Below are 15,367 nucleotides of genomic sequence, written 5' to 3' on the forward strand. Positions count from 1 at the left end.
AAGAACAAAAGTTATTACATGTCACTGTCTTCTTGAATGAGAATATTTATCATATGCATCATATATCTGACAAGTTTGTGAACTGGGACAATGTTTATTTTTAAATCATATTTTACTGCATACTATTATATAGAATGCAAAGCATGATCATTTCAATTGTTGGAATGGTGTTCAAGTGTAATTCATATTTTTAACCAATTTAGGAAGCAATTAGCTATCAGCAAAGCCAAACTAAAATAAATTCCAGAACTCTTTATTGACAAAGTTTTACTTTGTGAGCCATGCCAGCCACACAAAAAAGAAAGACAATGGGGTTAGGCTATTAATTAATTGCACATACTGCAAACACACTGACATGGCATTGCATCAACTCAATTCTGACCAGGATACACTAAGAGAATCCAGCAGAGAAGTTTGAGCACCAGGACCATCCAGTTCCTAGCAAGTGTAGTGATGAACTCTGCATTACCTTCAAAACCCCTTTCATCCCTATTTAATTTATATTCAAATTGTAGCTATTGCAATGTTGTGTGGACAATATTTGAAAAAGGGGAAATGTTGGCTTGTGGAATTTCAGTCAGGGCTTGTGAGTTTATTTAAGTCACGAGCCCTGGGCCTTAGTCTAAGAGAAATATTCTTGGAGAACTTATTACAAGTGGGTATATCCAGGAATTTGGTTGTCAATCTGTGAATGTCACTGTTAAACACCCTTTCAAGAACTGCTACACACATTTCATCACCTCTGGCATTAGACTCATCCATCATCACTGAAAACATTTTGCATAGTATAGATACGTCATTATCATACATGGACCAAGTGCATTGTTAATAATGTTTGTGACCTTAGTTCATTTGCAGCAAATATTTCTGTGAATCAGGAAACATAACCTTAAACAGCTTATTAAAATGATCAGCAACCAAGCATGGGAAATTATGCTCCACCACAATCTTAGCAAACAGAACCCTTGCTTCAGTGACACTGTCTACTAATACTGGAGCAAATGTCTGCATCATTTCATACGCATTATGTCAGGATTTCTCTATTGCACTGTTCTGCATACTTCTCAAGTGCCTTGTAAGATCATTTATCCTCCCACTAGAAATGTTCTGATGTGTGTTGCAAGCTGTGAAGTACACAAAGCTTTCTCCCTCTTCAATTTGCTTTGCACATTTAAATTCATCTATCCATGTACTGTTGAACTTGCAAACATATTTTTTCATACCAAAATTATTATATTTTCAAATAGTTCAAGAAATGTTTTATAGTTGTCAGGTTGCCTGCAATTTTTTATACACGAGACATACTCAATATTGAAATAATGAGGAGTAAAACAACTTATGTGAATACAATAAATACATCAGCATGTGTAAAGAACCATGATTTGATCAGTTGTTAGGGCAATAACAACTTGCTTGGTGGATTGCAATAGTTGTAAACAGTCTAATGAATGTTGTTTTAGCAGGAAATACCTATGCTTGGGAGATTTTTTATTATTTTAGTCTTGGCATATATGTTTTTCTTATGCACATCTTCAAATAATCAAAACATCTCCCAAGTTTCATGGTGATCAAGTAAATTTTGAAAGACATGATGTGTTTTCTAATTTCATGGTGTTTGTTTTTGTAATCATATCATTATGTTTTTTATCTTATAGGTGTTGTCTAATGTTGTAAAGCGCTTAGAGCTTCTAAAGATTAGGTGTTATACAAAGTCCTCGTTATTATTCTTATTATTATGTATTCACATGTTCTGTCATGTAATGTGTTTAGTTTCAAGTAAAACTGACAATAATTCACATAAAAATTGCTGAAGCACATTGATTTATTGATATATGCATCTTCTGATGAATATAACATTTTCCAGGGTTGATGGAGATCCAATGAGTCCTGTAAGACTATTACGATTCACAAGATTCATGAAGAGCCACTGAGATCTGTAAGACTATTTGTGATTCATAAGATTCATGGAGATCCACTGAGATCTGTAAAAATAGTTGTGATTCACAAAATTCGACATTACACTGCATTAAGATGCAAGTATGAAATGTCAATAACTCTTATCAAAATTTAAAGAGCAAAGTGATTTTTTCAAATGTGCATCTTCAGGTTATGACCAAAATATTGACCGAGTCAAATAGCAATCCACCAAACAATACATGACCAGCAGATAACTCCTCTAAAAATGGTGCAAGTAAAATGACAGATTTGCATGGTATATTCTGACGACAGGAATCTAGTATAATCTCCAAGTGTAGTAGCATTCACTAAATACATTCATTAAATGTCCAGTTATAAGCCAATAACTCTGATAAAATTAACAGGAGCATAAAGATATTTCAAAATTTCGAATTTTATGCAATGACCATACCATAATATGTACCAACATTCACAGTGATCTATACAAATATGCAAGGCGAATGGCAGTTACAAAATTCTATGGGGGCCCCGAGTGGCCGAGTGGTCTAAAGCGCTCTTCGTTACGGATCACTGCCATCTCACCTCTGTCTGCGGCGGTTCGAGCCTAAGATTCAGCCAATGTGGGCATGTGAGAAAGCTTGCCAGTAGCTTCTCGTGGGTCGGTGGTTCTTTCCGGGGTTTTCCGGGTTCTTCCTCCACCATTAATACTGGCCGCCATGTATAGCCTATCGTGCTGAAAAATGGCGTTAAACCCCACAACAACAACAACAACAACAAAATTCTATCCTACAATGAATCCAACTACAAGGGCCATAACTCTGATAAAAACCATGAGAGCAAAATGACTATAAACATGCACTTTCAAATAATGGCTGTGTCATGTATAAAAGTTAATGGTCATCTTCTTCAGATGTTGAGTCCAGCTGTTCGCAAGATTCTGTATTACAGTACATCTGGCTCCAAGTAAAAAAAGACAGTAACCCCAATAAAATTGCATGAATACAGAGATTTTGTTGACATGTACATCTTCAGATGATGACTAAATTATTTCCAGAGTTTTATGGCAAGCTAATGAAATCTATGAGACTAATCATGCAAGGATCTTACAGTGTTATCTATGGCTAAATGCAAAAAACAAATGTCTCAGAGGAAATCTGCATATGCATTTGTGTGTAAATTTGCATATATGTAAGATCTTGAAACTGTTTAACTGGAAGTCTCACCAACCAGAGCATGTATTCCTTTGAAATCAATATGAATCACCAAACCAATAAATAAAACGATGAGTTATGTGTAAACATTTTGAATGCCACATGTATATTAGTCAGATGGGACTTCAGAACTGTCACAGGCAACATCACTGAGCATATTCATATGTGTTTGTATGTGTAATTCATATGTGTGTTTGTATGTGTAATTCATATGTGTATGAATGTGTAATTCATCTGGGTATGAATGTGTAATTCATCTGTGTATGAATGTGCAATTCATCTGTGTATGTATGTGTAATTCATCTGTGTATGTATGTGTAATTCATCAATGTATGTATGTGTAATTCAGCCGTGTATGTATGTGTAATTCATCTATGTATAATTCATTTATGTATGTGAAATTCATCCATGTATGTATAATTCATCTGTGTATGTATGTGTAATTCATCCGTGTATGTATGTGTAATTCATCCGTGTATCTATGTGTAATTCATCTGTGCATGTATATGTAATTCATCTGTGTATGTATGTGTAAATCATGTTTGTATGTGTAATTCATCTATGTATGTGTAATTCATCCATGTATGTATGTGTAATTCATCCGTGTATCTGTGTAATTCATCTGTGTATGCATGTGTAATTCATCTGTGTATGAATGTGCAATTCACCTGTGTATGTATGTGTAATTCATCCATGTGTGTGTAATTCATCTGTATATGAATGTGTAATTCATCTGTGTATGTGTAATTCATCCGTGTATGTATGTGTAATTCATCTGTATATGTATATGTAATTCATCTGTGTATGTATGTGTAAATCATGTTTGTATGTGTAATTCATCTGTGTATGTATGTGTAATTCATCCGTGTATGTATGTGTAATTCATCTGTGTATGTATGTGTAATTCATCTGTGTTTGTATGTGTATTTCATCCGTGTATATATGTGTAATTCATCCATGTATCTATGTGTAATTCATCTGTGTATGTGTAATTCATCCGTGTATCCAACTTCTGGCTTGATCAAAGGGTTGTGAAATGTGAAAACAAAGAAGATACTGCCTTTACAACTCAAGGGGTTAAGATCAAAGAGGCACTGGAAGTTGTAGAATTCTACTGGGCACTGAACAAATATTAAAATGATCAAAAGGACCTTCAACTTGAAAACAATGTGAGGGCTGCCTTCAAACCAAGGGCTTATTAGGCCACAGGTGCTGGCAGAAAACTTAGGAAATATCACTTGGGACTTAAATCTAACTTAAGGAAAAGTAATATACAAAATTCAATCAAAGCTTCTATTGCATCAAATACAGTGTTTAAAACATGGCAAACACAAATATTAATACAAATTCAGGTTTTTCAGACTTGTATGAAAATGGAAGCAATATCCTTGTTAATAAACACCCATGGTAAGCAACATTGATGGATACGTCACTTTGTGATGTATCGTATTGAATTTAATAATTAAAAGCCAAGTAACAGTAGATACAAGTATCATGCATCTAATACCATCATGAAACAGACAAAGACAGTTCATGTGTATTTTTGAATGGGAAAAGTGGCATTAAAACATAAAATATTTGATTTGATGTTATTTTTATGCATAGCAAACAACAGAATATCCAACATTACCCCATGATTTATTAACTGTATGTCATTCTTATAAGACAAAACATACTCTGCACTAATCAAACTTATTTTTAAAAAAGGGCACCTTACAAGCAATTATTTATGACAGTTTAGGGACATGAAATATGAGAAATACACATAATATTTTCTATGATATTTATTTATTTTCCATCACAACCAGCATGTGAAAAGAAATCAAGCCACCTCATACTTGTAACATATATCACATGAAGAAAACGTAGATGGGGGTTATAACGGCCCATATGAAAAAGTGTCATTTAAGTAAATAAATTTCAAAATAAAATTAATGTAATGAAAGTTAACAGGAACAACTAGAACAAGTTTTATTATTTATCTATTTAATTCAGACTGATTAATAACTCACTACATACAGCTATATGGACTGATTAGAGTCCATTTATTATGCGAATGTTCTTGTTCTCAGATACTTAATGAAAAAGAAATGATTATCAAAATTTGAAAATTGTTCATGTGTTTGTATTTAACAAATGAATTTTCCACCAATTTTCATCTGATAACTTCTGACCATATCTATGTCTTCTTCCTTTGATATTTTTCCAACCTGACATTTCTTAATAGACAGGTAATCTCACATTGTGTTGACAGCAATAAATCTGCTACAAAACACAGAGCATGCCAGAATTCTAATATTTTAAATAACAACTGTCAGACTAAACTTTAGCTGTAGTACAATGTTTTGTCTAATGGCTGCAGGACAGTTGTCTGACCAAGAGAACCTGAGAAAACATCACACATCTGGGTGGTTAAAGCCATCTCATGATATTTAATAATTTGTCTGGTTTATTATACTGTCTTCTTAGAAGCATAAATACGCCTATCTAGGACTGAGTTCTTGCTGTAAGGCATTTGCCTGGCTGAGAATCGGGATTAGTCACAGGCATCTGGTAATCCAAATTTGTATGCCCCTAACCACACACGTTACTTATAATTTGTAAAAAAGAAAAATTATTGACCAAAAATAACATAAATTTTGAGAACAATTTTAATTTGCAACTTACCTTTCAATTTTTCAAGCTGAGTCTCTTGCTTCTGATTGCTAAAAAAGACGAGTTTCTAAAACTTGTTAATTTTTTATAGATATTTTTTTAACGTGTTCATTTTAAACATTCTGCTCTAACATAATTATGTATCTGTGTTTGATGAAATTTCAGAATTGTTTTTGAGAGAAAATAATTTCATCTTAAAGATAGGACTTGATTCTTTAAAATACACTTTTTTTTCTCCAAATAAAATATTATAATTCTCTTTATGTTACTGTCATTTGTGCTTGGCCATGATCAAGAGTCCCAACAGTGTTACATATATGCCAAAAATTGAATACATGTAAACAACATTTATATGCACTGGTTTGCACGTCTTTAAGCTTACATTTTATAAATATGTATAAAACTGATTCATATTTTGATTTAAACATGATGAGAAAAACAACACATTGAAAAAGTTGCGCATATAACTTGGTGTCCTCTTTTTGCACAAGTTACATGTGGATATAGGCACAAACAAGCATAATAATACAGAATATTTCATTTCACAGCATTTTTAACAGACCATTTCTGTGAAACTTGATGGAGGGGAGTAGCTTGACATATAAACAGTGTATCCCCCAGGGGTGTAAAATTGAGGGTACAAAAAAAACCTAGGTGTCAAAACTGGGGATCAAATAAAAAATGTGGGGGTCAAAAATGTACTGACAAATTTCCATATGACTCGTATTTTTTCAGCTTGAAATAGGATAGTGCAACTTGCACAACATACTCTCTCTCTCTCTCTTTCTCTAAACGTACAAATACACCAACATGCACAATTAACAAACAAATGCATTGTCCATTCAAAGAATAATTTTATTAGTTCATTTTTCTTTTAAAGTCGTACTTTTAACAGTCTCCTCAACAATATTATAGCCCAACAAATTACATATAAGCCAATACAAAAAGCCAAATAAATCTTTTTAACCAAATGGGAGTTAATTTACTGCCTTTCATCAAATGTGTGCTATCATAGGTTTCATTGTACTTCATCCTAGAACACATTTATCCAAATATCAAGGAGGATACTGATTCATCTTCTTTCTAATAAGTTAAATTTGAACTTTAAGATCTTTCTTTTATTGCAGTAAAAGTTAAAAACCAACAAAATCTGCAATGACCCGCTGACTTTGTAATCCAACTAATGCATTTGCCTCTGCAAGTTTACTGATTTCTATGTTGTGTAATAATGTCTTAGGTTATAATGTGTTCTCCAGATATCTTATGGCGAACGAGGGCCTATTTTTAAAAATTCTAAAATCCTGTCACGAAAGGATTATTCACTTTTGCAGTCTTTGCAATCACAAAGTCACACCGGTAATCATAATGAATATTCCAGTCAAGGGAATAATTTTCTCCATTTTTCATTAAAGTTAGATCCACAGTTACTCTTTTGTGTTCTGCTTCTTTCACTTTCTTCGCTAATGTTTTTAGTGCATGACGTTTTAATCTGGCGATCACTTTCTAGTGCAACGAGGTTTGATGTTAAATATCTAGAACAGCTTGCTGAGCTCAATGGAAATCGCGAGAAGCTCGCGAGATTAGGGGAAGCTACTCCATCATAACATTGCTTATGCTAGTCTGGTTCATTGTTTTATATGTTCCCTGCATTGCACTTTGCTATACGAATAGAGAATATCGCAAGGCAGGGAGCAAACAAAGCAGGGAACCAGTCAATGCCTATACGCGAAGCATGTACGATGCCATCCATTGTCCAATGCATTGGGTATTAAATAAATCCTGATCATATTATGAAAATCCTTTGCGTCAAAAAAACGCACGGTAACAAAATGTGTGCGTCAATTTTCTCCAGCGTGCGTCCCAGACGCACAAATGTGCATAAAGGGAAACACTGTATAAAGAACATATATAATTTTACCCTGTTATCTGTGGAACACATACAAGATTAACTTTTTCCTACTTTAAAAGTTCTGAACTATTTTATTCTTAAATCTGATCTGCGCTATTTGCCAGTATCCAGTGGTCAGGTATAAATGTGAAAAAACATTATATGTTAATTAACCATATTTTATTTAAAAACTACTTATGCAACACATAACTTGGACACCAAATCCCAACTTCGATGGCAAATGCTCTATAGATGTTCAAATAAATTAAAATGAAACATTACATGTGATATTGGAAAATCCATAACTTCAGATAAAATGTAAAAAGAAGCAAAACAAATAAATGAGGAAAGAGAAATATGTATTTATGTCAAACAAATCTGCAAATAACATTAGATAACAGAGAGATAATGAATTTTTGTGTTTTAGTTATTAGCATTACCAAAAATGATAGTCCAAAAGAAATAGTCAAACACAGTAATTGCTGCACATGGACAAAGTTTTCTGCATTAAATACAAGTACCAAATCTGTTACTAAATTCTAAATTAAATGCAGTTCTTATAATGTACAAACAGTAATACGGTATGTTGGTCAAGAAATGTGGTGGCCATGTATCTGCCATGTTTACAGATTCAACCAAGCCTACATAAATGTAAAGTGAAAGAACATCTCTTCTTCAGAATACCAATTTTAACATTAAAATTAGTACAACCAATGGTCTAATTAAACTATTTTATCTTTGGTTCAGATGAATCTTTTGCTATGTGAACACAATTGGCACTCCTCTAATCATAGGCACATTTGGTTCCGCATATAAAAACTTTGGAATTCTGCGGACATGAACAATGTGTAAGAGCCTGTAGTCAAATGGCAATATCTGCGCATGTTTTAAAAATGTAGGGTAGTTTCATGTACTCCAGATATTGTGTTTGTTTAGAGAATTATTTCAGCACCACAAAAAAACATCCCAATGTGAACCAATGGATTCTGCATATAACGTTGTGGACATTAAATTCATTACAATTAAAGCATGAACCTTGATTACAGGCTGTATCTGTATAACAAAAAGGTTGTAGCACGTTTTATTATCTGCTGGCTATTATTGTTTTTCCTGGTGTCTTTGTGGTAATTATACAGGACAATAAATAGTACAAGGTTTGGTGGGCAGGAAAAGTTTTATGCGTGGCTAATATTTATAGATCTAAAAGTTTGCAAAATTTAAAGGTGTTTTTCTAGTCTTTGATTATATGCTATTTTGTCTTTAATAAGTGTTTATTGATGTATTTCGTTGCTCTTAACTTTGCTAAAATTACAAAAAGCTGCATCAAGGAAAATGAAGATGATGTAACAAAATGACAGCATAAAACTAGCCCAAATTTTTGAATTATTTTGCTATCAAGGGATGCAAAAATTATGACAGTTGATTGTGCATGCTGGAGGTATTTTAATTATTACTGCATTTATATATCTACATCTGGCTGATCTAAAATAAACATTTGTCATTATTTTTTCACTCTAAAGTCAGTCATTAGCAGAGGTATCCATGATGTCGGCCAAGCACATTTACTTTTATCTTTGCTTTTGGCATTAACTTAAAAACTTCAGTATTATATTATTAAATAAGAGAGAGCAATAGAGTTACACAGGGCCCTATATTTGAAGCAAAATGTACAATGAATTGTCTAGGCCCATAACACTTCTTTGTTTTAATGGCACTTTTAGCACAACTACTGGCAGATTAGTTTTCTATATGTATTAATGTTGATCTATGCTTTTGCTGCACCTATAAAAGAAACATAAGAATCAGACTTTCATTGAATGATGAAGAATGTAATTATTTAAGATTTAAGATTTCTCACAGCTGAGATGTGTTAAACTGGAAGATAACTTCATGTTGTAACAAAGTGTAGTAATTATGATGGTTTCACTTCCTCAATAATAGCTTCATTTTTGAAATAAGTTTCTCAAAATATCACATTATTTTGATTTAAATGTTTTTGGATCATGAAGTATAACAAAGTTGGGATGATGGGATACCTGTGTACATGTCATAGTTATCCATTTCTGTAACTTACCTAATGCAACACACATACAATATACAAATTGAAATCACATATTATAGTACTAATGCATGATGCATTTAACTCAGGTGATCATGAATTTAATATTGACGATCATGTAGAACTTCTAAATCTTTATCATTGTCTGGCCACTTTTTCGTACACAATCAATTCATAAAATTGATATATAAACTTTTATATATTGTTTATTGTTCTTTAAAAAATATTTTTTCATCCATGAATAAAATACATGAAATCTTTCTTAGAGATCATTGCTTTTATGTTAATGTTGAAATCATGGTGCCAAATTTGACAGGTTTTTTTGGAACACCATTTCACCTCTGACTGCCATTATAATGAAGCAACTTTCTCCTTATGACGAAAAGATATCAAATCCAAGCATATCAGGACACTTGAAGCATATAGTTATATTGCACAAATGTTTCTGTTCAATGGTGCAAATGATGTAGAAATTATAAAACCTTCAGAAACTTTAAAACAATACACACTGCTGACTGCCACTGGAAATGAAACAAAAACACAATTCAGGTAGATTATCAATAAAAAAAACTATCCAAGATAATGACTAAAGTTCAGATTAGCCAATAATCCACATAACTGTAACTTTATTGTGTATGAATAAGATCACATTACCTGCTCTGGAGAGATTGAATTTTCTTGAGATGGACCTGTTTTTCTTCCCCATACTTTTCATTTTGATCAGAACTACTTTGGGAAAGCAGCTGATACTGCTGGCAGGTTTTCTGAAATAAAATGTAGGAAACTCAGTCTACGTTATCTGTTAGGAGATATCAGGATTTGAGATAGGCAAGAATTGGGGATAAGAGGGGCTATGGACCATTTGCCCATGTATGTGCCTCCCAGATATAATTTTTGCCAAATCATGCAAATGTTGTAGGGCATTTGATATAAAAAGTATATGGATTTTATGGGAAAATCATATATTTTAGTCAATTGTTTTTTCAATAATACTTATATCAACACATTACATTAGGATAACATATTTTGCTACCAAAGAATCCAAAAATATGTTTCTTTCAAAAACCAAGCTGAACCCAGGCTTTTGGGCAAAGTTACTTTTCCTCCCTATCCCCCTACCCCAGAGTCAGGGGAAAAAGGAGAAGGGAGTAAAAAAAATGGTCAAAATTCAGACTGTTGAAACTGTCACATAAAAAGGCCATTTAATTATATCTTTTTCCCAATAGGATAATAATTAAGAAATAATGATCCAGCTTTCTGAAAACATTCATTTTTCCTTAATTTGATGAAGCAAATTTATTATATTTTGGTTTTGAAAAGAAAGGTAACCTCAAAAATAGGTTACTAACAAACATGGGTGACACACTGAGATAAAAGTTGACTCTATCCTTTTAAAGTTTAAAAGCAATTAGTCTATAAATCTCAATGGAGGAATAATTTAGTCCTGATTAGGAAACAAAAGAGTGGAATTTCAATCATTTCTTTAAGCTTCATATGTGTATTACTGGTGGGAATTGTGTAGACTGTACCAGGAGATTGAAATATAATTGCAGAGATGAATAATCATTAAACTAACAAACAGAGATGTCAACATTTTGAGAAATTTCTTCTGGGCACCCATCAATCCTAACGATTTGTTACCCTGGTAACGGATCAAAGGGAAATTGTATTAAATGTGAACCAAAACTGCTTTGTTATAAGTTCACATATGCCAACCCCAAAGAGAGGTATAAGCGTATTTTATTTGAACAGCTAATACTCACTCCAGGGCCACAAACAAGTAAATTGTAAGCAACCATACGAACCCCACTGATGATGAAAAAATGTGTACTTGACGCTAGCCTCAAACTGTAATTGTTATTCTGTGTCTCAATCTGAACTTGGAATACTTTTTTTTTTAAAACAGGTACCCGATTATTAATTTTTTACCCAGGTTGTTGACAAAACAGTTTTTCAAAGCATGAAAATGCTATATTGTGGCTGTTTTACACTGATCTGTGGGAAACAATAGGGTTATTGTATTCAGAATACTATAGTACTCAACAGCAAAACCAAACCAGATGTAAACTTAAGAAAAGGTAAAGTCAATTTCACTTTATCTTCTCGTGGATACGGCCAAAATTGACATGAACTTGGGTGATTAATTTGCTCAAACCACCCCCTAACATGACCACTGTTTTATCTAATAAAATAACAAACAAAATAATAATATAAACATATGGACCATTTAGTGTTACTTCTTTCACCTAATGTGTTGAGTACATCCATCAGAATGAATCAGTCTATGTTCTTTTAATGCCTTTACTCTAAAATGAATTATAAGTGGTATTTGTTTCTACGACAAAAACGTTGGGGCATTACAGCAACTCTAGTGAAATTATATCTCAACATGAGTATCACGAACAGTACATTCAAAAGTGATACTAGCAGCTGCCTTGTTTGTAACTTGGCATTAAGACCATAGGAATGGTAGGAATGATGTCAGGATAATGTGGCCAGGTGAAACATCATGCTACATGTCTGTGGCATGATTCCCCAGTGCTAGACATCACTATAAACACTACACTCCAAACATCGTAGCGATATGACTAAAATGGTTAAAGCTAAGTTTTAAAAAAAAGCACAAAATGAGGTGATAAACATCCATTCATACCTGTTACATGTTATCATATTTACAAACCAGTACAACCAAAAAACCTAAGTCAATATCTTATCCACATCAACCAATATGAGACACAGAATAACGATTACAGTATGAGGCTTATGTTATATTTATTCATCATCACACGTATGATCGCTTACAATTTATTTGTCATACATGTACTATATAATAATACAAGGGAGGAAACTATCCAGCATATTTTCATTGTTGAAGCAACCTGACACCAAAAGATGTCTTGTAGTGTAACTATCATCCCAATATGACCATCCACTCAGAAGAAGTAGCAATAACAAGATTTTTAAAATGAATCTCTGAAGAAGCACATTTTTCATTTAGGATGAACCAGACATCATAAGATTTATTTCTGTTAATAACTCATGTTAATATCACCATCCATTCAGTAGGAATTGCAATAACATTGAATGCCAATGAGGCACCATTTCAAACCTACAAAACATTATAAGAAGTCTTTTAGTCAAAACCACATGTCGACAGAATCGTCTTTGCAGAAGGATTAATGATAGCAATATTTACAAATGGCTTTAACTGCGGCTATATTGGATGTCTTGGGGGAACTATTTTCATTTAGGTCCAAACTAGACCAAGGGAAAAATGTCTTCATAAATTATTGTGACAACTCTTCCAGTAGCCGAGAAGGAGGAATAACAGACTTGTACAAACTGATGCAACACAACACACACTGGATGATGATGGGTGATGGATGAAATGCAGTTGCATAAGCTCTTCTGCTCTGTGACAAGAGTGCAAGTGAACAAGTATATTTCTTGACAAACAGCGACGGAAAATATTCAGAATTTGAAAATCAGCAGTTTCTAGTGTTAAAAATGTTAAATCTATAATATATAATAATGTGCTTAATAAAAGTACTGTAAATTCATTGTTTTCATGAGGTACCACTCTGTATGCTTTTCATGATTGTGACAAACCACGAACTGAAAGATTCGATGAAAAATAATCTTGGTGTAGAAACAATAGGACCCTTTCTCCATTCCAGGAATTAAAGTACCAAAGAAAAAAACGATTTCTCCAAAAACCCACACAATATTACATCCATGAAAATAAATGAATTCACAGATACTAAAAATTAAATTGCACTTTCAGTAAGACATAGCCAGCATCTTACTTACCTCTACTGACTTGATCTTGTCTGTCAAACTCTCTATTTCCAAAGTCTTCTGTCTGTTTTCTGCTTCAAGGGCTGTCTTTTTCTGGAAATAAATACTAACAGTGAACATTTGGGCACAAGTAAAAGCCTTATTCCAATCATTAATAAATGCTACTTCACTTCTAATTGATTTCCACTTGCACTGTGCTTAAGCTGTTAATAAAGATATCATTATAAGTTTAATGGAGAACTCAAGTCTTTCAAAGGATTGATGCTCTATGGACAAAATTTTTTCCCTCCAGGATCCAAGAAAAGTCCATGTCAGATTTTTATTTTTTTGTGGAAGAAATATAAGCATTATTTTTGAAGCTTATATTTAAGCCCACAATAATTTTCATGACAAAATTTGTAGACAATACTCAAATGTATAGAACATGTTGTAGTATTTATTTGTTTTTACGTCTTTCAAATTTGTAGCTGTAGTTCCATAGTGATCTTTATCATCAATTTAATATACATTATGATACATATTTTCCCCTTCAATTAAGCTGACTGAAGAATAATGTAGACACTAGCCTTCTCTTTATGCTAAGTTAAGGAGGGATAGTTAGAAGGTTTTAACACAGGTGGACAGATTTATGAATCTATTCAGTAAACAGACAATTTGATGAGTAAATAAAAAGAGAAAAAGAAATATACATATACAGATAGATAAGAGACAGGCATACAAATGAACAGACACTGTACTCATAAGAAAATAAAAGGAAAATAAGATAGTGATCTATGTATCAATGTCTTCTACACAAATTACCTGTTTTAGGGGTTCAGTTTCTTGTAAAGATGTCCTCAGTTGTGCTTCCAATGTCTCCGCTTGTCTATAAAATGTACACAGACAAATACAGAAAATATACATAAACAACATTCATTTTTTTCACACTGTTAAGAAATCATCAGTGGAGTATCAATGCAAAGGATAAATGAATGCTTTCATTCTGCTGAAACAGAAAAAATGTATTTAATTATCAAGCTATAAATCGTCTGCACCTTCAAGAATAAGTGAAATTTAGATTCTGCTGAGCAGTACTAATACACAATTGTTTACTCCTGTGCCTACTTGAACAACAAAAAGAAATAATATCAATGACAATCCTCTAACTGAACTGCCACTCTGCTAACTAAACAAATCACAGGAATGCCAAAAAGGTATGTCTCTTCTGTTTAACTTAAGAGTGGTGAAAATATATCATTATTGAGAAACTCAACATTTGGAAACAAAACTACTTTTGTATATATCCGGTAACATGTTAATAAAATATGTATCATTGCAATAGAAACCTTTTTATGATGGCTTTTGACCAGAAAGTTGATATAATGGATCAAAGATTACTTAACTTGTCTCAGACAAGTCATGATATAACTGAAAGGGGGCCCCAAGTGGCCAAGTGATCTAAAGCGTTCTCCATTATGGATCACTGCCATCTCACCTCTGTCTGCATGGGTTCAAGTCTCTGATTCAGCCAATGTGGGTATGTAAGAAAGCTTGCCAGTATCTTCTTGTGGGTCGGTGGTTCTTTCCGGGGTTTTCCCGGGTTCTCCTCCACCATTAATACTGGCCGCCATATATAGCCTATCGTGTGCTGAAAAAATGGCATTAAACCCCACAACAAAAATAACTGAATGCTAAGTTTGTTTAATTCGATAAGTATTACTTCGGGGGTGGGGGTGACTAAATTTATCGATGTGGCATCATTTGAGGTATTCTTCATATGTATCCAAAAGCCCAGTTTTACAATAAAATTCCATCCCTACTTGTTTGTGCTACCTTGAGTATAAGCCAGTACAGCAAAAC

The 15,367-nt window shown here is 33.1% G+C and overlaps 1 protein-coding gene across 2 annotated transcripts in view; it reads right to left on the reverse strand.

The window, feature by feature from the left end:
• The window catches only part of LOC149800010 (uncharacterized), a 137,838-nt gene that overhangs the window by 108,587 nt on the left and 13,884 nt on the right, over positions 1–15,367 (reverse strand). For both annotated transcript variants that reach the window (XM_089959537.1, XM_089959538.1), the window contains exons 6-9: positions 14,330–14,393; positions 13,541–13,621; positions 10,385–10,494; positions 5,796–5,833 (exon numbers count right to left, since the gene is read on the reverse strand). In XM_089959537.1, the coding sequence (XP_089815663.1) occupies positions 5,796–5,833; positions 10,385–10,494; positions 13,541–13,621; positions 14,330–14,393 (293 nt within the window). The remainder of the gene's footprint in view (positions 1–5,795; positions 5,834–10,384; positions 10,495–13,540; positions 13,622–14,329; positions 14,394–15,367) is intronic.

This window comes from Sinohyriopsis cumingii, chromosome 5, assembly GCF_028554795.1.
Source record: "Sinohyriopsis cumingii isolate HCF-2022 chromosome 5, ASM2855479v2, whole genome shotgun sequence".
Classification (NCBI taxonomy): Eukaryota; Metazoa; Mollusca; class Bivalvia; order Unionida; family Unionidae; genus Sinohyriopsis; species Sinohyriopsis cumingii.